The sequence below is a fragment of the Eretmochelys imbricata genome, chromosome 2, assembly GCF_965152235.1.
Source record: "Eretmochelys imbricata isolate rEreImb1 chromosome 2, rEreImb1.hap1, whole genome shotgun sequence".
Lineage (NCBI taxonomy): Eukaryota > Metazoa > Chordata > Testudines > Cheloniidae > Eretmochelys > Eretmochelys imbricata.
In genome coordinates, this window is record NC_135573.1 from 58806517 (window position 1) to 58831378 (window position 24862).

General features: G+C 40.8%; 1 protein-coding gene across 9 annotated transcripts in view; it reads left to right on the forward strand.

Annotated features, from left to right (window-relative positions):
* NCOA2 (nuclear receptor coactivator 2) overlaps positions 1-24862 on the forward strand; it is a 255379-nt gene that overhangs the window by 127139 nt on the left and 103378 nt on the right. For all 9 annotated transcript variants that reach the window (XM_077810162.1, XM_077810156.1, XM_077810159.1 and 6 more), the window contains one exon: positions 22424-22528. In XM_077810162.1, coding sequence (XP_077666288.1) covers positions 22443-22528 — 86 coding nt within the window. In that variant the 5' untranslated portion in view covers positions 22424-22442. The remainder of the gene's footprint in view (positions 1-22423; positions 22529-24862) is intronic.

Consider the following 24862-nt stretch of genomic DNA (forward strand, 5'->3'; position numbering starts at 1 on the left):
CTATCTAAAGGCACGGAAAAACTGATGAGATCTGCCTTGAACTGCAGCGGCTGTGGAAGATTACAAGGTGTGTTTCTGAAGTGCTCTGACTTCATATTTGGTAATATTCTCGAGGTGTGGGGGGGGAGGGTGTTTTTTGGTTTTAAGCATGACAGTTGTGAATTAATTTTCCTCTGTAGCAAATAGGGATTTGCTAAACTGATTTCTCAGTGATTTGTTATTTGTTGCCTCCTTTAATTACTACAGGTGACTTGCAGTTGTCTTGTGACAGTTGTATGAGGTTATGTGGCTAAATATAATAATGTACAGTATAGAGAAAATATTTCTTGTAAGGCTTTTGCTAATGCCCAGAAAAATATACAAACCCACCTATATATCCCATTCTCAAGGAGAAGGTGGAGCCCAAGAACAATATATTATTTTTCTATTGCAGTAATTACTATTCATTGTTTAAAACTACCTGATAATTCCTGTGCACAGATCACTAGAAAAAAAGGAGGGTGCAGATTAGATTGAGAATCTGTAATAATAATAGTCCCTTTTTTTTTCTCACCAAGGCCTAAAACAGGTGAAACACACTGGAACATTAATGAATTTCATGTTGCTGCTGTTATATAACTTTCTCGGTTCTCTAACCTTCCTTATTTTCTTTGTAGTTATCTGATCCTGGTTGCAGAATGACATTCAGTTAATCTTCACTGTGTATTTGTCTAGTGTTGTACATGCTGATGCCATTAACTATCTCGGCTGTGTAGTGTTTTACCTTTCTCTTAACCTTGCAGGGTGCAACACTCAAATTTTCTCTGAAAAGGGATAGCTAGTACAGAACTCTTAGATGGTGAAGACAGTGGCCCTTTCTGAAAGCTCTTGGAGCCAGAGATTGTCTGTTTTTGTGTCTTGTACAGCACTGGGCATATTGTTGAAGTTTAACGATAAAGAATAGTAATAATCCTACCCTGCCTCCTCCCCCGCCCCCCCCAAAATGGTAAAATAAAATTAATGATCAACACTCACAGGGAAACTAAGCTGAACTTCTGCAATATATTTTTCCTTTTAAGGGCAGGATGACAAAGGTAGTCGTAACAGAGCATTACTGCAGTACCAGTTGGCAGTGTTCTAAAAGTGTGTTATTGAAAAGGTTGTAATGCTTATAATCTTTTTTAATAATTAATTACATACATACATACATACAAGAATTGATTTTGTTTATTTTATTTAGGAATTTTTAAAAACTCATGCCACTTTGAGACAGAAAGGGAAGGAACATGGTTTTATTATTTATTTATTTGTTATTTAACTAGTATAGCATGTGTTTGAAGATATTTTATTACATGCTGACAGGACACAGAAATGGAACCAAATGACCATTATTTATTTGCTTGTTCTCTTCTGTTTAAGCCTGAATATTTTAATTGCAGCGTACCTATGTTCTGCCAAGTAGACCTGTGGCATGACTGATCTGAGGCCTGGTGAGCCTGTCATGTTCACAGAAGCAAATGTAAAAGCTGCAAGAACAATGAAACTTCCTGTATACTTGTTGTGTTGTTTGTTTCCTTATTTCATTATAGGAGCTCTAATAAGATATAGTATAGGTTCTGCCGAGCATACTGATGATTTTAGCACCTACTTTCTATAAACAAGTATATTTGATTGATTCCATGTTGGAATTGGCCAGGTCTAATTTTAATTGTGTGATGCCCTTTTGATAATATTAAACAAACAGAAATACCAGTAATTAGAATAAAAGAAGCTTCCTGAATAAGCAGTATAATTCTGGTGCTGGCAAAGTTCATTTTGCTTTATTTGCTTAATAGGACTTTGTAGGGTTGTCAACACTGTAACTCAAAAACCCAGAAATCCAGAGGCCGCTTAGGCATGAGGAAGGGGTGGCTGGGCCAAATTTAAGTGGCATTGCAACACTGTGCATCAGGTCAAGTTGCCAACCAACGGCAGTACCCTGGTTGAAATATAGGATAAAAGGTGTCCTGTGCTGATTTAGTATGGGAATAACTATATTTTATTTAAATAAGGGATGTTGCTTATAATATGCGGCTTTTGGCAACCCTGTAATAAGTCCTCCTATTTCTTACAGAAATAACTACCGTATGTGGAGTATTTGAGACTTCAAATATTCTTTCTTGGCCAGAGGAATTTCATTTAGTCCATTTCAGAGTAACAGCCGTGTTAGTCTGTATTCGCAAAAAGAAAAGGAGTACTTGTGGCACCTTAGAGACTAACCAATTTATTTGAGCATGAGCTTTCGTGAGCTACAGCTCACTTCATCAGATGCATACCGTGGAAACTGCAGCAGACTTTATATATACACAGAGAATATGAAACAATACCTCCTCCCACCCCACTGTCCTGCTGGTAATAGCTTATCTAAAGTAATCTTCAGGTTAGGCCATTTCCAGCACAAATCCAGGTTTTCTCACCCTCCACCCCCCCACACAAATTCACTCTCCTGCTGGTGATAGCCCATCCAAAGTGACAACTCTTTACACAATGTGCACGATAATGAAGTTAGGCCATTTCCTGCACAAATCCAGGTTCTCTCACTCCCTCACCCCCCTCCAAAAACCCACCCCCATACACACACAAACTCACTCTCCTGCTGGTAATAGCTCATCCAAACTGACCATTCTCCAAGTTTAAATCCAAGTTAAACCAGAACATCTGGGGGGAGGGGGGGTAGGAAAAAACAAGAGGAAATAGGCTACCTTGCATAATGACTTAGCCACTCCCAGTCTCTATTTAAGCCTAAATTAATAGTATCCAATTTGCAAATGAATTCCAATTCAGCAGTTTCTCGCTGGAGTCTGGATTTGAAGTTTTTTTGTTTTAAGATAGCGACCTTCATGTCTGTGATTGCGTGACCAGAGAGATTGAAGTGTTCTCCGACTGGTTTATGAATGTTATAATTCTTGACATCTGATTTGTGTCCATTTATTCTTTTACGTAGAGACTGTCCAGTTTGACCAATGTACATGGCAGAGGGGCATTGTTGGCACATGATGGCATAAATCACATTGGTGGATGTGCAGGTGAACGAGCCTCTGATAGTGTGGCTGATGTTATTAGGCCCTGTGATGGTGTCCCCTGAATAGATATGTGGGCACAATTGGCAATGGGCTTTGTTGCAAGGATAAGTTCCTGGGTTAGTGGTTCTGTTGTGTGGTATGTGGTTGTTGGTGAGTATTTGCTTCAGGTTGCGGGGCTGTCTGTAGGCAAGGACTGGCCTGTCTCCCAAGATTTGTGAGAGTGTTGGGTCATCCTTTAGGATAGGTTGTAGATCCTTAATAATGCGTTGGAGGGGTTTTAGTTGGGGGCTGAAGGTGACGGCTAGTGGCGTTCTGTTATTTTCTTTGTTAGGCCTGTCCTGTAGTAGGTAACTTCTGGGAACTCTTCTGGCTCTATCAATCTGTTTCTTTACTTCTGCAGGTGGGTATTTTAGTTGTAAGAAAGCTTGACAGAGATCTTGTAGGTGTTTGTCTCTGTCTGAGGGGTTGGAGCAAATGCGGTTGTATCGCAGAGCTTGGCTGTAGACGATGGATCGTGTGGTGTGGTCAGGGTGAAAGCTGGAGGCATGCAGGTAGGAATAGCGGTCAGTAGGTTTCCGGTATAGGGTGGTGTTTATGTGACCATTGTTTATTAGCACTGTAGTGTCCAGGAAGTGGATCTCTTGTGTGGACTGGACCAGGCTGAGGTTGGTGGTGGGATGGAAATTGTTGAAATCATGGTGGAATTCCTCAAGGGCTTCTTTTGTCCACTATAGATGTTATGCTTCAAAAATCAAACTAGAAGAGCAGTTAAAGAGATTTAACTTACAAAGTTCACTTGATCTTTCTTTCCTCCACTCTTTATTCTGTCATCTCTTCTAGATAAGCCTCTAGCGTATATTTGAGGAAGAAAAAATTACCCAAAAGTCTCTTAGGCAGGCAGTCCTCGACTTTAAAATGTTCGAGTTACAATGAACGGCACTTACGTTGTTTTTAAATTGACATCCTGTTTCAACTTCACAACAAAGTCGGTTTCAACTTTACGATACTCGATCTAACATTGTTCCTATGGCAAATTTGAGTTATAATGTTTTCTGCTTAAGACGCGATTTTCAGGAGCCAATGGTGTCATAAGTCTGAGGACTGCCTGTAATTTGAAAAACAAAAATTTTACAGTGTCTAAACAAGCTAAATGACTAGTTTGAAAATCCTGCTAGAACCCAGAGTTTCAAGCCACACTAATTAATAGCAAATGCTATAATCATGCCTGATCATGTCAGGTTGAGGAGGTTATTTTCAGCATCTATCATATGAGGAAAAGAAGGGAGAGGTGTGACAGCAACATTGGTAGTTGGAGCCAGCTTCATTAATAAATTAAAGGTATTTTGTAAAGCTGTTATAAAAAGCCAAAAATTATGAAGGTTGAGCCAGACTTAAGGATCTGGTGCAAGCTGTGCTGGTTGAGGTGACTGAAGACACATGAAAAAGAAAAATGCATAAAGTGATGGTCACTGTACCTGCCAGGAAATCCCTCCAGAGTCATCTTACTGCATAGGCTCTTCTTTAGTTTGTCCTTATTCATGGACACTTCATTGTGCCAGGGCTAGAGGGAAAGCTTCATTGGCTTGCACTTTTCTGTTATTGGGAGGTAAAGTTTTACCCTCTGAAAGCTATAGGTAAAAATTTCCTGGGGTACATCACATTTCCAGTAATGGGCTATGTCTTCACTTTCTGTTACGAGATTGTGCTTGACCTAGTGGATAATCAGATAACAGCTTGGGTAATGTACAGAAGAATCAAAGGGGGAACATGCATGTGGAAATGTCAGAGGAAAATTGATCTTTTAAAAAAAACAAAATCAAACCTTGTGTGTGCTTTACTGCACCCTTGTACTCACCATTCCAGTTTCATTTCCTCTTTTTGTACACCCTCATACAAGAGACCACGTATGTGACAACAGAGACTGAGCTCTTCAGTGGATTTGTCTTTTCAATTAACAATTGGTCCACGAATTGTTCTGATCAAGCAGCTGTCTAAAGCAAGACTAGTAAAAGCTTCTGTGAGAACTATATTGTAATATAAATACCTGGGTGTTTTTTTGTTTTGCTCTATGTGTGTGTGTGTCCTTCTGAAATTACTCAAAGACTTTAATCACAACTGGTCACAAATATTATGCATTTAATACTCTCTAAGGCAATGTAATCCAGACTTTTAGTCAAGCACTTCCTTTTAAAAAGAACATGGAGTGCTTTCCCCCCCACTATTGCTAATTTAACTCTTCTTTGAACATTAAAAGTACAGCAGATTCACTGACCATTTTTGGTAGATGTGACTATTGCTTTTCATGTTTAAAAAAACAGGTGGGTGTTTGGTTTTTTTGGGTTAATGGGACGAGTATAGTAAAGCCTATGGAACATTGTATATGCTCATGCTCGGTATCCCTATAAATAGGAGACTTATATCATGTTTTTATTTATTTCACTACCAAACCCACTGTCATCTTAAAATCTCTTCCTTGGTTGAGCATTGTTGTGTGTAGAGCCCTGCAAATCCACAGATAGCCGCTTTATATCTGCAGATATCCGCAGCTGTGGATGCAGATACTTGTGGACCATTTTTATGGATCTGATGCAGATACAAATTTTGTATCTAAAGCCCTGCAAATCTTTGGATATCCAGTTTATATCCATGGACCATTTTTTGCAGATTGGATTCGGATACAAATTTTGTATCCATGCAGGGCCCTGCTCGTGGGGGTACAAAATTTTGTCCACATTTGAATGGCTTGTGGTTTTGAATGCTTGTTTACTGATCTGCAATCAACATTTAGTAGTGTTTGTTTTAATAATTACCAAGGCAGCGTACTGCTCGCCAGGTCATACATGCTGTAATGGATGAGAGTGGTTCTTACAGATTATTTCAAATGTGTGCCTAAGTTAAGATTGTTTTCTAATTTTAATTTTGCATTGATTGAAACTTGAAAAAATGAAGGGCATTAAAACAATGTCTGTTTTATACAATGTTTGGGATCTCTGTTTCTTTAACAGTGTAATTCTGAATAAGTCATTGTTATTTTCTCTGGAGATTTTGTTTCTTTTCCCATCTATATGGATGGCACTGATTGTGGGTGACTCACTTTGGCTTTGATTCCGGACAGCACTTAAGCACATGCTGAAGTGCTTCCTTATTCAGGAAGAGCACTTAAGCGCACGCCTAACTGAGCATGAGTTTAAGTCTCATTGAAGTCTCTTTGAAAGCTTTTGGGGCTTAAACATGTATTTAAAGTTAGGTGCTTAAATGCCCTTCCTAAATAGAATAGATTTAAGCACATGTGTAAGTGCTTTTCTGTGTTGGGGCCTAAGTGAGTCACCCACATCAGAGCCATTCATATAGATAGAAGAAGAGACTTTAATCGAAGCAAATATTTAAGTGACTTCAGTGGTAAACCCATGGATTTCAGTGGGGTTTAAGCATGTCCTTAAAGTTAAACATGTGTTAAGGTATCCCTGAATAAGGATGCTTTCATAAATTGGGCCTTTAATACTAGGAGGATGTGTACAGTTAAATCCTGTGCGTGTTGATGAGAGAATGGACAACTCAGTACATACTTTGGAAGGGGGTGTCTGTGTGTGTGTGAGAGAGACAGAGAGAGAGAGAATATTTTGTCTGATGGGTTATTAACTCTCAATGATAAAAATGGTAAAATATGTTGTATTATTTAGATCACATGGTATCTGCAGTTCCTGAACATTAGAACTTTTGCTATATACTCTGCAATCAGAATTTGAAATGAAGGGGTCTAAAGCCTGTTAATGGGACTGCACTAGGATCCAGCTAGACATTGCGTTAGCACTATTAAATCACGTTGATACACTTTATAAATGTAATCAAAGGAAATGCTAACCACACATGCTGTTTCAAAATGTAATAACTAATATTGCTACTAGGGAATGTGATTTTTTTCTTTTTTTGGTGGCCAGGCTGGAATTTATTAAAAGCGGTATGCAAAAAGGGAGAAATTAATCTCTCATGCAGAGGGCTTGTGCAAGGCACTCTGCACTTCTTAAACCTGGCATAGGAGCTGACTGGGGAGTCCATGACCGGAACGACTATGCAGGATTGTCTGTGCGTCCATTATGAGCTTCAGAAAGCATCTCTTTACTGGCACTTACGTACAAGGGTATAGGCATGTTCGGGCTATGGCAGGGGTGGGCAAACTTTTTGGCCCGAGGGCCACATCGGGGAATAGAAATAGTATGGCGGGCCATAAATGCTCACAGAATTGTGGCGGGGGTGAGGGCTCTGGTTGGAGGTGTGGACTCTAGGGTGGGGCTGGGGATGAGAGGTTTGGGGTGTAGGAGAGTGCTCTGAGCTGGGACCGAGGGGTTCGAAGGGTGGGAGGGGGATCAGGGCTGGGGCAGGGGTGCAGGAGAAGGGGTGCAGATTCTGGCTGGGGGTGAGGGCTCGGGGGTGGGGCTGGGGATGAGAGGTTTGGGATGCAGGAGGATGCTCTGGGTGGTGATCGAGGGGTTTGGAGAATGGGAGGGGGATCAGTGCTGGGGCAGGTGGTTGGGGCATGGGGAGAGGTTCAGGGGTGCAGGCTGCGAGCAGTGCTTATCTTAAGCAGCTACCGGAAGCAGTGGCATGTCCCTTCTCTAGCTACTATGCGGAGGCGTGGCCAGGCAGCTCTGTATGCTGCCCAATCCTCAGGCACCGCCCCTGCAGCTCCCATTGGAGTGCGTAGGAGCCAGAGTGGGGCCATGCTGCAGCTTCTGGGAGCCGTGTGGTGCAGCCCCCGACCCAGCACCCTGGCCGGAGCGCCAGAGCGGGGCCTAGGTGCTGGTGCGGCCCTCGACCCAGCACCCTGGCCGGAGCGCCAGAGCAGGGCCAAGCCACGTGGTGCAGCCCTCGACCCAACATTCTGGCCGGAGCAGGGCTGAGCCAGTGGGATCTTGCCAGCTGGCTTAAAACGGCTCGTAGGCCAGATACAGCCATGGGCCATAGTTTGCCCACCCCTGGGCTATGGGATCCAAAGGTACATAGAACCATGACATCCCATGCAACTGGCTCAGCAGGGCTGTGGCTACTATTCCTGCCCATAAGGCCGCCCTACTTACTGTCCCAAGGGTAACAAGGGGGTTTTATCCTCCTTAACCCTTCAGTATTCTACCTTGGGCTTTCTGTGAGTAGAAAGGATTTCATCTGAAGTGAATAACTCCAGATGAGTATGTACAAATAAGTTAGTTAAGTTGAGTTGACACTAACCTGGGAGGAGAGGTAGATATGCTGGAGAGTAGGGATAGGATACAGAGGGACCTAGACAAATTAGAGGATTGGGCCAAAAGAAATCTGATGAGGTTCAACAAGGACAAGTGCAGAGTCCTGCACTTAGGACAGAAGAATCCCATGCACCGCTACAGACTAGGGACTGAATGGCTAAGCAGCAGTTCTGCAGAAAAGGACCTGGGGTTATAGTGGACGAGAAGCTGGATATGAGTCAACAGTGTGCCCTTGTTGCCAAGAAGGCCAATGGCATTTTGGGATGTATATGTAGGGGCATTGCCAGCAGATGGAGGGACGTGATTGTTCCCCTCTAATCGACACTGGTGAGGCCTCATCTGGAGTAGTGTGTCCAGTTTTGGGCCCCACACTACAAGAAGGATGTGGAAAAATTGGAGAGAGTCCAGCGAAGGGCAAAAAAAATGATTAGGGGACTGGAACGCATGACTTATGAGGAGAGGCTGAGGGAACTGGGATTGTTTAGTCTGCGGAAGAGAAGAATGAGGGGGGATTTGGTAGCTGCTTTCAACTACCTGAAAGGGGGTTCCAAAGAGGATGGATCTAGACTGTTCTCAGTGGTAGCTGATGACAGAACAAGGAGTAATGGTCTCAAGTTGCAGGAGGAGAGGTTTAGGTTGGATGTTAGGGAAAAACTTTTTCACTAGGAGGGTGGTGAAACACTGGAATGCGTTACCTAGGGAGGTGGTGGAATCCCCTTCCTTAGAAGTTTTTAAGGTCAGGCTTGACAAAGCCCTGGCTGGGATGATTTAGTTGGGGATTGGTCCTGCTTTGAGCAGGGGATTGGACTAGATGACCTCCTGAGGTCCCTTCCAACCCTGATATTCTATGATTCTATGATGATTCTATGAGTTAATTGGCACTGAGTTAAATTGAGTTAAAAAAACATGTAGTGTAGGCATACCCATAGTGTTGGGAGGAAATTCCCCTGTTTCTCTCATGCAGTGACCAATCATACATTTCTGTCTAAGAAGCAGAGAATGTCATTTTAAAATTCACATTTTGAAATCATTAACCTACTAATGCTATAGGTAACCTTCAAAATTACGGTAAGTGAAGGAGTTAAAATGGAAAAACTACTTCTCGGTTCTGCCATTTTACTTGATAGCATATAACATATGGTCATGTCCACTGTTTTCACTGTATAATCCATCCAGTTTCTCCCCCTGTTGTTGTTTTTTTTTTCCCCCCAAACATCAACTGAGGAGAAATTTTTTTTTTAAAAAACAGGCAAATGTGGTAGTAAACCTATAAAAGCTGGCAATGGGTTCTCAGTGGCAATTAAGTATTTTAAATACGCTTAACACACTTTTAAAATTGACTTACATTTCAAGCTGAAGGCTGTCTGTTTAAACACACACTTTTTTCAATAATACAGTATTAATTTTGTCTCATCTATCTGCTTTTGTTGTTCATAAAAACCTATTTCAAGTTTTAGTAGCTCTTAAATATTGTGCTGCTAAATTATTCTAATCATTAAAAATGTTAGCATTTGTGACACTTTAGAGAAGAAAACACCTAATTTCCTAAGACATCTGTTCAAGGATTTTTTTTTCTTTCTAATGAAAATATTTGCAGGCTTAATACGGTTTCTGTAGCTGTGGCTTGATAGTCACCATGTGTGCTGCAATCTAGAAGGGTTTGTTTGTACATTTGTTTTTTAAATAGGGTTACAACTGTCACAAACTGGGTGAATAAGAGTGCTTAGTACACATACAAATCTGTTTTTTTGCTCCTGGCATCTCAGCAGTTATTCCTGTGGAACTGAAATTCAGTTTTTGTCATTTGAATAATGAGAATCTGAAATGGCTCCCAGTATAATGTCAGATAGTAGAATTCTGATCTTGAAATTTTGACCCAGAATCATGAGCAATATTAGGGTATGGACTCCCTAATCTTATTTAAATAGTCTTTAACATCTTCTTATTGAGAATGTAATGTTTTGATCAAAAAAGGGTTTTGTATCTTTAAGACAACAAAAATTGTGTATGTTATGCAAAGAATGTAACTTTCTTTCTGTGATATGTTACTCTTTGTTGTCTTATTAAAGCCTCGTCTTGCTATTCCTGGGCATATTAGAGCTGGCTGACGTAGTCTCACGTGTAAGCAGCTCAGTGACTGGCTATATTAAGAGATTTAGCCTATGGGAATACAGAAAGTAGAAGCCATTTTATATTGTTGATCTCGGATTATACAATTTTTTGTTATTATTATTATTTATTATTATTTTTTGCTTGCTTGGAATCATTGATTAAAGCTGCCAGCACTGTGATAGTTGGGTTTGTTAGAGCTGAAGTTTTGAATAACTGAAAGAAAGTTTTTTACCTTTCAAGGTTCAGCTGAAAGCTAAAGAATGTGCTCTTAAATATCTGTCTGTAACACAGAACATGAATGTTAGCCATTTATTTGATTGTTACAGTGTGTGTTAAAGAGCTGCTGCTACCCATTTGCAGCCTAATGTGTTTATTACACAGTCTTCCCAGTGGCAACTTGAAGTGTCTTTCAACTAAAAAATTCATGAGCATTTATTGGCTTTCAGTCTGAAAATGGAATATGTCTTCTTGTTACTGTCTAATACACCACTTTAAAGCCATTATGCAAAAGTAAATGTAAGAGAAAAGCATATTGAGGAAGAAGGAACCTTTAGCTTAAACATTTGTTTATAGTCTGCTATAGCTCTTGGACTGAACAAAAATATGAGGCAGGTGCTGGAGCCAACTTTCCCAGAGTTTCCCAGAGAGAGGGATGAATGTTCTAACACATACATAAACTCCATTACGTTAGCTAATAACTAATATTCCTCTCTTTATTCCTTGTTTGCACAGTGCATATATAAAGTCACATTTGGTAATGGTTACCATAAACCTTTTTTAAATGTTACTGCTTTCTTTTAAAAGAAATTGTATTGTCTAAGTAAAAACATTGAAGTTACTTTCAGATAGAAGTGGCTAAATATAGAATTAACAGGGACACCTATAATTCAATATAAATGCGAAAAATTAGGTTCACAAGTTTTGCTACTTAACTATTATGTGTACTTGCAAGAGTATCCCTGTATGAATTGTGATAATTTTGAAGCATGAAGGTTTTGAGTAGTTACAGCTGTAGCAAAAATAGTAAAGTTTTCTGGAATACAATAGACCATTTTGTTGAATAAATCAGTTTGTATTCCTGGTATGTAGTATAACACAGCCAACTTTTATATTAGACATCGTGCTTGTTTTGGCAGAATTGTTTGGTTTCGGGTGTGTCCTAACTCCATACATTTTCTGTGGTAATAGATGGCTGTAATGAGTTGGTTGTAGAGTATGTGGTTTGCAAATAGGGGTGTGTGGATGAGGGTGGAGTGCTTAGTAAATCCAAACCTTTATTTTCTATTACATTTTTTAGTAGTGTGGCAGTGGAGGTTTTAGATTCAGTAAGCTGTTTGCAGTAAAAATCACCTTGGTTTAATTTTGACAGATGATATTTAGATACTTCTGATTTTTTGTTTATTTGTTTCCTTTGATTTCTACGCCAGCTCACTGGTTCCCAAATCCCTGTCTGTGCCTTTCTTGTTGCTGTGTTTTCGTAAGAGCAGCGCAATAGAGCGCTCATGTGCAGAGGAACTCTTTGAGCTGTTCTAGGGTTGGAAGCTGTGTGTGTTTTTTACACACACACACACACACACACACAGTATATTTTCGCAGTCAGCAGCCTCAGACTGCTTTTTATAACTCTGAATGTGTTCTTCATTAAAGAATATATACCAGGAGCCAGAAGTGCTCTATGCTCAAAAAATTGAATAACTGTGGTGAGTAAATGATTGTGTGCAAGGCATGATTGTGTAGTTAGAGCATTGGAGCAAAGAATCAGGGACCTGGGTCCGACCCTACTTCTAATAGTGACTTCCTGTGAGATCTGGGAAAGTTAGTAGCTGGTACACTCGTGATTTCCTGTTTTCAGGAGGTAGAAATGTGCAGTATCATACCTCCCTATAGTCTCAGTTTTCATAGGACTTCCCTGCTTTGACCCCCAAACTTGCTGTTCCAGCTGAAGGGCAGCTTGCCCCAAGCCTCACGTTTGAGAGGGCCCCCAGACCTGAGTAATGTTACTGCATGGTGCATAGGGTCACAGCACCACTCATGTTTGACCTCTCTGCCCCTCTCTAGTTGGAGACAGAAGAGTGGACGGGCCAAACTTGAGTAGCATTGCATCCTATATTAGCTACTTGAAATGTTGGGAGGTATACAGTATATGCAAAAATTTAAAATATTTCTGTTTCCATATTTTTATACAGATTTAGATAAATTAGCTGATGAAGCACAGTGCTTACATTCTTTTTTAAAAAAAAGTTTGGGGAGCAAGAAGCAAGTTTCATATGGCTTCCCACTTTATTCTGGTTTGTGCAAAAGAGCTCATAATGTACTTGAATAGAGTTGAAGCAAGAATGTAGCCTTCTGGTGGTGTGAACTCTAAAGCAGAAAAGTATAAGAAAACTGATGTAGCTGTTACAGTTTACTAATGTAATTATTCTTTGTAGTGTGGGACTCAGAACAGTTTAAATTAGACTGCTGGAAAATTGTAACCAGAGCTTGCATTTAAATTGTAAGCTTCTTTGATCAAGAACTGGGTACACTGCAGAATACACCAATAATGGTAATAAATAAGTACTGTATTTAGCAATTAAATCTGTATTTAATGTCAGGGTCTTGGTGGGATGCAGTTCTGGTACCTGCTTACCTGTCATGGTGCTCTGCCTTTTGTTTGCTTCTCTTCATAGTGAAGCAGTAGTTCTTGAGGTGTTATCCCCATCTATTCTATAACTGCATTTTAGGCTTATAATAAATCTGACAATTTAACAGGCCTTGTTTGGAAGAGGACCTGCACTGATAAGAGATAAAATGCACGTTATCTTCTTTTACATTGACTCTGGATGATTAACTGGATTCAGTGGTGCTGAGGTTCAGGACTGGAAGCTCTAAGCTATTTGCTGTTAGTTGATGGCAGATGATGAAAATGTAGGGGTAGAGGAGGCACTAAAGACTTGTGTAATTGATTTGTGCTGGGTTTTTTGCTTCCTGCCTGTCTTTTCCATGAAACCCCTTCCCCCCCTCTTCCCTGTGTTTTATTTTTAGTTTGTTGTTGTTTTTTGACTTGAAAGATGAATGTGTTTAAAACACCACTTTATGCTCTTTGCACTATCGGGTTAAAACTTTTTGTGTGTGTGTGCATTCTAACTTACAGTGGTTGCTGGTAGAGGATGTGAAGGAGGATGTGCTGTCACAATGAAAGCAGAAACTATTGTTTTGTTGTTGATAACAAGAAAGAATGAATTTAAACCTCTTGCCAGCTCTGTCCTTTCACAACCTCCCAACATCTGGTAGAAACTAGATTGCTCTCAATGACTATAATTACTAGCACATACTGCCCAAGAGTTTACTCATGTTATTTTCTGTTTTTGTGATTTGCATTTAACAATCAGAGAAATGAGACTGAAATTAACAAGATTTTTTAATGCTCACACCCATGGTGCTGAAACAGAGTGGATGGGGAAATGTACGCTCTGTATTTTAAACATTGGTTTCAGAGTAACAGCCGTGTTAGTCTGTATTCGCAAAAAGAAAAGGAGTACTTGTGGCACCTTAGAGACTAACCAATTTATTTGAGCATGAGCTTTCGTGAGCTACAGCTCGAAGATGAAGTGAGCTGTAGCTCACGAAAGCTCATGCTCAAATAAATTGGTTAGTCTCTAAGGTGCCACAAGTACTCCTTTTCTTTTTATTTTAAACATTGTTTTCTTTTATAGGATAAATATAAATTCCCATATATTGAGTTGAGATAAAATCCATTAGAAACACTGAAGGTAAAATTCTTGATTACCCTTTTAGTGGGATATTGAATCCCAGATTTGGAATACAGTAAAGCGCTCCGAACTGCTCAAAGTTAAAAAGAGGGTGCCTTGGTCTTGTGCTGTAGTTTATTCTGACAAGGCACTTTAATGAATGTCTTGCAAAACAGGGTGCCTTTTCTAATTTACTAGCATTGTTATGAAGCTTTTATTTCATTAATAAAAATGCCATCCTTTCTACCTCAGTAACTGCCAGCATTTCTGTTTTTAATCCCAACACTCTCTTAAATTTCCCTCCACTAGTTCCCAATTCAGTTTGCCCTTCTCCTGTTCCCAGCTAAAGAGAATAAACTTGAACCTCTTCACCTTGACCTTCATAATTTGCTTGTGAAGTTCATTTTGCTAAGAACTATACTGGAGTTATAATTAAAATGAAATATAATACAAAGACCAGTGTAAATCAGAATGTGGTAATGATTTTCTTGGAGTAAGGCTTGTCTGGAGATGGTTAGTTCAAACTGCATAATTTAGAGAGAACTTTATTTTTCTTAACAAATTCCACTTCTGAATGTCTTCTTGCATTATAATCCATATGTTCTAGTCCTCTATTTTAGAGGAGCTCTATAGGAGGAGCCATTAAATTAATTGTTTCTTAAACAACAAACTGAACTGTTCAATTATTTTGAAGTAACTTTTACTTACAGCTGTCCCTCTAGAAATTCCTGAGAGCTGGGGGAGAGGAGAGGGATGAAGTGAGAAGTGCTTAATTGGTGCTGCTTCTGCTGTCATGATAATGTGCTGTAACTGACTCTATGGAAGTTTTGTCTGAATAAAAACTGTAAGATTTGGTCTTATAGGTAGTTCTGCTCTCAGTGACTTTGGTTTGAGTTCCCATGTATCCAGGACAGATTTAGGGCTTGCAAGTTTGAATTCTGAGTTTTCTGATCTGGTATTTACTGGTACAGGCAATGGTGTTTTGAGAGATACTAGGAAGAACATTTTAAAAACATATGGTTAAAATTTCTAGGACCCCCTGGTTAGTGTCTAAGGAATTTATACTGAAAAGCTGATTTTAGTTGTAGTGTTTTTCAGTTGGGGACCATAGCTTTCTATGTCTTCTGTGAAATTCCCAGCACAACTTTGGTTGCTATAAAAATTAATAATAATAAATAACCAGGAAGGAGGAGGTGGTATATAGGATAATGAATATGGGCAAGAGAGTTAATGTTTGGGGGCTGAAGGGGGGAGGAATGCTTGTAGATTGTGGATTTCCAGAGAAGGCTTTTTAAAAACTTTATGATGATTTAAAAAAAAAAAATTCTCCACTTACACAAATAATTCATTCAACGAGCAAGCTGATAATACTGCGATGAAACAAATTTAGTGGTTTGTAAACCTATCCTGAGTAGGTGAAAGTAAAATACAAACTATTTTTTCAAAACTATTATTATATTTAACTTGGGGGAGGAGGCAGAAGGTAGCTAGTTTCCTGGTAAATGATACCACATTTTCCTTGTATCGGATTACAGGGAGATACAATTGTAATTTATATGGTTCCCTCCAAAGAACTGACTGCAAAGACTCCAATGGAATTCCTCTAGAATTACGCCATTGTCATTCTGAGAGCAGAATCTGACTTGGCAGGGTGTGCTGTCTCAAACTGAACTTTAGTCCCCCAGAAATAGTTTGTTTTCTTAGAAGTAAGCTCAATACCCTATATGAGGTGATCTCCCTTGTACATATTCTAATTTTGCTTTTTTATGTTTTCTGAGATCCCACCTGTATCCTTCCCGTTTATTACTTTTCAGGATACCCACTGAAAGTCTGAAAATCATTCTGTGATTTTATGTATTTGTGTAAAGGAATTTCTCTGAAGATAGCATTTACCTGATTCCTACTCTTGGAATTCGTACTTGTAGCATTAAGTAGGCAGGGACTCCCCTAAGCTTTCAAAAGTTTTTGGACACTTTGAGGCATCAGTTGAGTTTCATGCACAGACCAAATAATATCTGAAATGTTCTGCTTCCATGTTTTTCTGACCCTGATCAGTGAATAAGGTTTCTATTGGAATGGAGCCATTATCATACACGTTTTGAACTGACACTGCGTCAAATCATCTTTAGTTAGTGCCACAGTTCTTTTAGGGGTGTATTAGGTACGTTTCTCTTTCCTTGGCTCACTTCTAGCAACTGATTTCAGAGTAACAGCCGTGTTAGTCTGTATTCGCAAAAAGAAAAGGAGTACTTGTGGCACCTTAGAGACTAACCAATTTATTTGAGCATGAGCTTTCGTGAGCTACAGCTCACTGCATCCGATGAAGTGAGCTGTAGCTCATGAAAGCTCATGCTCAAATAAATTGGTTAGTCTCTAAGGTGCCACAAGTACTCCTTTTCTTCTAGCAACTGAGACTCCTTTGCAGGCTTCTCTTACAGGGCTTAAATATGCTGCTAGTACAGCAGTACTTTGTGAATGTGCTTGCAATAAAGATCTATTATATTAGCCACCCCAGTATTGCAGTACACTTCAGTAGAGAGATGATCCAGGAATTATTCTGGTGAAATTCTATGGTCTTTGTTATAGAAGAGGTCAGACTAGATGATCACAGTGGTCCCTTCTGGCTTTGGAATCTATTAATTTGTCTTGGGAGACAGTGTGCACATTTGTACATATCTTCAGCTAGACTCATTGTGACTGACACTCTGAGTTATGCTATAATTTCATGAAAGGTCAACCAGCTTTCCAGATCAACCAGCTTCTTCAAGGGCTTGTCTTGAGTATATATACACCAGAGATCGGCATCTTTTGGCCCTCAGCATCTGTTGGCCCATGCCTGTGCTCTCAGTTCCCTTGGATCCACCTCCCGAAGGCATAAAAGGGCAGAGCAGCACCAACTACTTCTCAGTTCCTTCTTACCTCCAATAGCTGAAAGAGAACTGTATGCAGTGTCCTTTGACTCTTACATATTTGTATAGCTAGTTCTAAAAATTGTGTAAATAGCTTTTAGGATAGTTATATTAAAGTATATACAGTTATGTTAGTGTTGGTTATTAGGTTTCCTACTGAGTAAGATTTTTGCCCTTTTTTCTGTTACCCTGTACCGGGTGCTCATGGCTGAACAAACAAGTGAGGCAGCTATGCCCCTTAATAATAGCCACTCAAAAAGTTTGTTGTTTAGGTAAGGGGCACATCATGAGCAAATGGTCTATTTGCTGTTTGTTTTCAAAATGAATTCAGAAAGTGAGACACCCACTTGAAACATTTTCTTTTGGATAAACCTTTGAGACCTGCCCCAGATCCAGGTAAACAGGAGCCACTGTCCAGCAATCTTCTTCCAAGAGTACACTGGTGAGCACTGGCTCTGCTTCCAGTTCCTGGGCTTCTCCCTCTTCAGTATACTCTGCAGCAGTTCCACCTCCCAAGTCCTTGTTTGAGAGGGGTAAGACATCAGTACTTTTTCAAAAATCATAAGTGCAGGTCACCATCTGAGGGACCTCTAAGAAAAAGAGGCAGAGATCACCTTACTCAACCTTGTCAAGGGATAGCAGAAGGCCTGATTATGGTCCCTCTGCCAAATTGATCTGTACCAGCTAAAGAACAGTCCCTCACAGTTGTCTGCACTATTGGTGCAATGCTGCTTTCTGGGCTCTTGGCATTGACAATAGAGCTATCCATATCAGTATTGGCTCTATCAACACAAATGTCATCTGCACAGTCTGTTCCGGCACCAAGAGTCTCTAGTTTAAGGTCAGTGGTACCAACTCTATTGGCAGCAAGAAATTTGATGGTGTCCACCCTTTCATCACCAGTGAGAATTCCAGTGTCAGTACTGAGTGCATATACACCTGTAAGAAATGTCCCTACCTGAACTATGTTTTCTACAACTCTCCCACCTCTTGTTGGGTGTAGAGAGCTTCAGGAAGTCTCCACAGTTTTCCAAGTTACATTAAACCGCTTCAGGCATTGCTTGTTCATTTGAATTAGAGAATGTATGGAAATTTCCCTTGAGCATTTTGGTCTCCAAAACTGTAAACTAGCCTCTTTAGAAATGAGAAAATAACCTATCTGTATTTTGACTTCTCTGAAGATCTTGATTGGCTGGATTCCCTCATGCCAAACACTTTTGAAAACCACATTTTTGGTCATTCTGTTACGTATATAAAAATATACCAGTTCTGACATAAATTATGCTTGAAGTTTGATTCTCACTTGTCAAGGAACAGAATAATTGAACAGTCCATCAGGCATTGAGGCACTGGCAAGTTTGTCTGTGCATAGGACACAACTGATGGTTCAGGGCTGTAACGGCCACTTGCTCCTTGTAAGCACCTCCTGCTGGCCAGGTTCTTGCCTGCACTCTCTACTTTGCAGTAGGTCTTCAGCAACTCAGACCTCCAGCTGAGTCACACATGGTCTGTATGTGAAACAAACAAAACCGACCCCTTCTATGGTAACCCAATCCAACAAACGGTTGGCCCTCTCCAAGGCCCTCAGTCCCGTCTCTGGGCCTGATTAATGTAACCACTTCAGGTATTGCCCCCTTCTCGGGCTCCAAACGAAACTTGTTGCCTCCTCAACCTTTGGCCACTCTGCCTGTGGCTGGTGGGGGGACCTGGGCCCGTCCACTATTCCGGGTCTCAACCCAGGGACCCATGACTAACAGCCATATGCTGCTTCCTTCACTAACGGCTATTATTGCATTCCCTGGGCTGCTTCCTACTCTGTCCCATCAGCTTCTTGAGTCCTGGGCCTGTTCCCTGTTTAAGCAGGGTCTCTCCCAGGCCTTCTTACCTAGAGAGTCTGTTAACAGTTTTTGCCATGGGCGGTGCATATCATAGGCTGTGGGAAGCTACGCCACCCCAAACCGCCCGGCGTGGCCCCACCCACACTCTACTCGGAAGGCCCACTCCGGCTTGCCCTTGCTCTTTGGCCCCAGCCCAGGCAGGCTGGCTATTTCTATGGAAGCATGCTTGGGCTAGGGTGGCTGAAGCCGGGACTTGGGGTGGCGGGGCTGCTTGGGGGGAGGGGAGAGCTGCCGGCATTGCCTGCCCTGTGTTCAGGGGAGGAGGGCTGGGGGTGCTTGGGGGCATGCACCGCCCGCCTGACGCTTGGGGAGGGGGCTGGCAGCCACGGGAAGGGGCAGCTCTGTGCTTCAGCAGTGGAGGGGAGGGATGGGGCCAGCTGGGGGCTAGCGTCCCTGAGCTGGCAGGTCACCCACTGCCCATGGTCTTTGCCGTGTTTTCTCACGGTTCTTTCTCCCAGGCCTCTGTGCCTGGAGAGCTTCACAGTCCTATCCCTGTTTAGGTTTCTCCCCAATCTCTTTACCTATGGACTCTCCCAGCCTTCCACTCCTGGTCCCAGCCAGTGACTGCTCTGTCCAGCTGTTGCAGTTTCTTCAAACACCCAGGAACACCATTCTTCCTTCTCTGGCTCCAGTCAGCAACTGAGCTGTCCAGGTCCTGCAACTCCTTTCATATGAGCCTGCTGGGCTCTGATTGGCTGCCTCCCCTGCAGCTTAGAGAACCCAGCTCTACTGCCCTTTCTCTGGGGGCATGGTGTGATAGGGACTGCAGGACCTTCTGGAGGGCCCCAACGGACCGGTACACCCTATCACAAGAGCCAAACATTTTAAGTGCTAGCAAAGGGGACCCCAACCTGTCTTCTGCTAGAACCTGATCAAATGATGTCTCCAGTGATGTGGAATTACAAGTAGTCAGTTAGCCGTTTCTAACTGACAGTAGCAATATTTGACAGGAACATGATTAAAAGTTCTGCTGTTGCAAACCAGATATTTTAATTTTGTGTAAGGACAGATAATTTTAGATCTGGCTCGTGACAGTCCTATAGCTGTTTAAGAAAAATAAACACAGGTGACCATCTTTATTTCTTCCTATATGTGGAAAGTTGGCCAGATTTTTTGCACCATTTTTATTGTATTTGTTAAGGGAGGGCTCCACTATTAAAAAAGAGGACTAGTTTGTTTTTAAAAAGTGTGCTGCATATCCTGCTAATAGTTCTACACAATACATGTGGGCAAAAGCTTATTCGGGTGGTTGGCAAAACCTGAATATTACTTAATGCCAGATTTAGTATAGCATCTCTAAAGGCCCCAAAGCTTTTGTTTCCTGTATGAAAATGTGACTGTATAAATATCTCAGAAATCTACAAATCACTGTATCAAACAATTCAAAATTCCCCCCATAGTTAAGGTACCAGTTTTTAAGCATCATGATAGAATAACAAGCACTACTAAGTTATAGGTTTCAGAGTAGCAGCCATGTTAGTCTGTATTCGCAAAAAGAAAAGGAATACTTGTGGCACCTTAGAGACTAACAAATTTATTTGAGCATAAGCTTTTGTGAGCTACAGCTCACTTCATTGGATGCATAGTGAGCTGTAGCTCACGAAAGCTTATGCTCAGATAAATTTGTTAGTCTCTAAGGTGCCACAAGTACTCCTTTCCTTTTTTCTAAGTTATAGACACTAAAGAAACCCCCAGTCACATTTTCATCCAGGTTTTCTAGCAGGAAATTGAGCTTAGCAATATGAGATTGCAAAGAGAAGCTGCCTTTTCTTTTCTCACAAAGTAGACAGCCACAAGAACTCTAGTCTTAAGACAGTGCAAAGCTGCTTTAGAGGAGGCTTAGTCTTTTGCTACTTCAGCCCCAAGGACTGGGGTGAAAGTCACCCTCATGCAGAGAGCCCTCTTGAAGTTTATACACGACTTAAACCTCTCTACTGCCCTTTTCTGGGGTGGGTTGAGGCAGGGCCACAAGGCTTCCAGCAGGGGGCTTCTGGACCTAGTTCACCCCATCACAGGGGGTCTGTCCAAGGGGCTGGTACCCTGGTGCCTCCTGCACACCCCATGAAACTGGTTGGTGGCTCCTCAGGAGGTCACAGATGTCTAGTTGAGAAACTACTTTTCTGGAGGATGCTGGTGGTGTGCAGATGCGGATGTAGATTCATATAAAAGGTGGAGTTCAGATAGCAGGTCAGATACAATTTAATTACTGTGCATGTGGATTGAATGTGGATCTACATTTTTGTATCCGCTCAGGGCTCTGCTGATTCTTCACTGGGGCTTCTAGGTGTTACTGTGACACAAATATTACCAGTGTGTGTGTTGCTCTAGTGCCTTATGGTTTTACAGGTTATTTGCCCTCTGAAGTACATTTAATTTTGGATGCAGAATTATTAAATCTATGTTAATTGGTTATAGCAGTTGTTATTGTCATACTCATTCCATGATACCACATGCAGACTTGTGTAAGCTTGATATTTTAACTTTTTAACTAAAGCTACGTGTCCCCTTTTTAGGTCAGTTCTGTTTCATTTCTGACATATTTTTCTTGTTCTGACACTATATTTTTTCTGCAAAAAGGAGTACTTGTGGCACCTTAGAGACTAATCAATTTATTTGAGCATAAGCTTTCGTGAGCAACAGCTCACTTCATTGGATGCATGTAGTGGAAAATACAGTGGGGAGATTTTATATACACAGAGAACATGAAACAATGGGTGTTTGGAATTAATTTGCAAACTGGATACAATTAACTGAGGCTTGAATAAAGACTGGGAGTGGATGTGTCATTACACAAAGTAAAATTATTTCCCCATGTTTATTCCTCCCCCCACCCCACCCCCCACTACTGTTCCTCACACGTTCTTGTCAACTGCTGGAAATGGCCCACCTTGATTATCACTACAAAAGGTTCCCCCCTCCCCGCCCCCCACTCTTCTGCTGGTAATAGCTCACCTTACCTGATCACTCTTGTTACGGTGTGTATGGTAACACCCATTGTTTCATGTTCTCTGTGTATATAAAATCTCCCCACTGTATTTTCCACTACATGCATCTGATGAAGTGAGCTGTAGCTCACGAAAGCTTATGCTCAAATAAATTTGTTAGTCTTTAAGGTGCCACAAGTACTCCCTTTCATTTTGCAGATACAGACTAACACGGCTGCTATTCTGAAACCTATATTTTTTTCCCTCTTTCCTGGTTCAACCTTGCAAAATTGCCATTGAAATTCATCAGTCCAGGCACAAGATTCTCTTGTGTTTTACTTGCCCATCGAAAAATTTATTGTAGGGAAGTTGCTGTGTAGATTTTGAAAGACTACAAATACGATATTTTTATTTTCATAGCATCTTTCAGCGAAACTATGTCACAAAACACTTTACAGAGTTAAATGGATTTGCAAAGTGAAAATGAAGTCGCATATGGAGAGAGAAAAAAGTATAGACAAGAAGAAAAGATGTCCATCCACTCTAACCCTTTCCCCCTTCTTTTTTGTAGTTGCTGATATGTGTTCAAGATGAGTGGGATAGGAGAAAATTCCTCTGACCCATCCAGGGCAGAGTCAAGAAAGCGCAAGGAATGCCCTGATCAGCTTGGACCCAGGTAGATAACTTGTGTTTTGAAGAAGTGGTTCATTAGTATTTTGAAGAAGTAAATGGCTACATAAAGGCTAAATATTCTTCTCTTTCTAGAATTGTCTGTGTGGCTCCTACTCTAGGTGTGCGTGCACCCCGTGCACAAGACTGAAATCTCTGAATGCCAGTTTCTGTCAGGGCACACCTGCACCCTGTGTGCCGCTCGAAGCTTCCCTTGTTAGTGCATAAAGGGCAAAATGGCCACAGTTGTCTCTCAGTTCCCTCTCCCGTTCATAGCAGCGAGACAGAACCAAAGGATCATTTGGTAATAAATATCTAACAGTTGTTGATATTTGTTTACAGATAACATCAATGTCTAAAGAAAACCATTACTTTGGGAAAGCATGTCTACCATTAATGCATACAGACTTCTTTCACCACAACATTTATCGTCATTCAATGTCTGTGGGTTTTTTTTTTTTAAAAAAAATCTGACTGGTATAAGAAACTATTGAAACAGTATTTTAAAGAAATATTCTTTGACCATGCGACAGATTGAGGTTGCTGTTCCTCTTTTTCAGATCAAATCCTATTCCTCTGGTGTAATTTGTCTATCCAGGTCCTTTTCCCAGTGTATCATATATGGATTTTTTTGTTAAGAAAGTTATCTGTAAAGATTAATACAAATTAGTTATATTTTTTCCCCTAATTGACCAGTCACCATCACTTCTACTAACGTGAGCTTTTCGTATAAAACAACTTACTGTCTAACTTGAAAGTACTGGTACAAAGGGAGAGTGGGTCATTTCAAGTTAGTTTTGATCTCTAAATAGGTTCGAAAAGTTTCTTTACTGAGTAGCTGGCCAAAAATATTCATTCCATGGTTCTCCTAATCTTTAAAACTGTGTGGTTCATAATTTGGATTAAGATCTGGATTATTTGCAATGGGTATCATTGATGAGGGAGAAAAGTTTATCTTATATCTAGTTCTATCCCTAACCCATGGAGTAGCCTTTGCTAAAGGATATGTATAAATTTCTGGAGAGCATGATTTTTAAAAATTAATCCATGGTAGTCTAGCAATAGTTACACCACCACAATTTTCTTGTTCAATAAAGACCTAGTGTTTGGCTGAGTTAGAGAGCCCCAGTCCACTGCTAGAATCATAGAAGATTGGGGTTGGAAGAGACCTCAGGAGGTCATCTAGTCCAACTCCCTTCTCAAAGCAGGACCAACACCAACTAAATCATCCCAGCCAGGGCTTTGTCAAGCCAGGCCTTAAAAACCTCTGAGGATGGAGATTCCACCGCCTCCCTAGGTAACCCATTCCAGTGCTTTACCACCCTCCTAGTGAAATAGTGTTTCCTAACATCCAGCCTAGACCTCCCCCACTGCAATTTGAGACCATTGCTCCTTGTTCTGTCATCTTTTGCCACTGAGAACAGCCGAGCTCCATCCTCTTTGGTTCCCCCTGCCCTTCAGGTAGTTGAAGGCTGCAATCAAATCCCCTCTCACTCTTCTCTTCTGCAAACTAAACAAGCCAGTTCCCTCAGCCTGTCCTCGAAAGTCATGTGCCCCAGCCCCCTGACCATTGCTTTGAGCTGGCTGACTTACTAGTACCATACAATATTTGGAACAGCTAGTCCATCCTGTTTTAATTGGTCTGTACAAAATATCTGCATGCAGTTGGTCTTTTCTGGTTTCATATAAATTTTAACATCATCCTCTGTATTCCTAGGATGTTCTCTGGGAGGATTACATAAAGATTTTGAAACCAAGAAAGATATCCTTGCTGAAATGTTCATTTTGACTAAGACTATTCTTCCTAACCAAGAAAGTATATACTTCCCCCTCAGCCCTCCAGATTTTTTTCATTTGCTGAAGTCGTGGTTTGACATTTAAATCATAGAGCTCTTTTACACTGTTTGAGATTTGAATTCTCAGGGTTCTTGTACCCAAATGTTTTCTAGAGGAATGACTTCTGAGAATCTGGCAAATTGATAGCTAGCATTTCAGATTTGGTGTAATGTACTTTAAATCCAAATGCTTTCCCAAAGTCATGGATTTTCTTAGACACTAATTTTAGGGAAACTTTTGTGTTAGATAAAAATAATATATCGGCATATATAAAGCTATTTTCTGATGTGTTCCTTCAAGTTTTATTCCTGTGATAAATTCATTATTCTTTATCCGCTGTGCAAAAGGCTACATCGCCAATGCAAAAAGTAAAGAAGACAATGGACATCTTTTCCTACTCCTTCTGTGTAATTCAAACAGGGCAGATTTAATGCTGTTAAATTGCACCACTGCTTTTGAATTGATATAAAGAACGTGTATCCATTTAAGGAACTAAGGTGCCAAT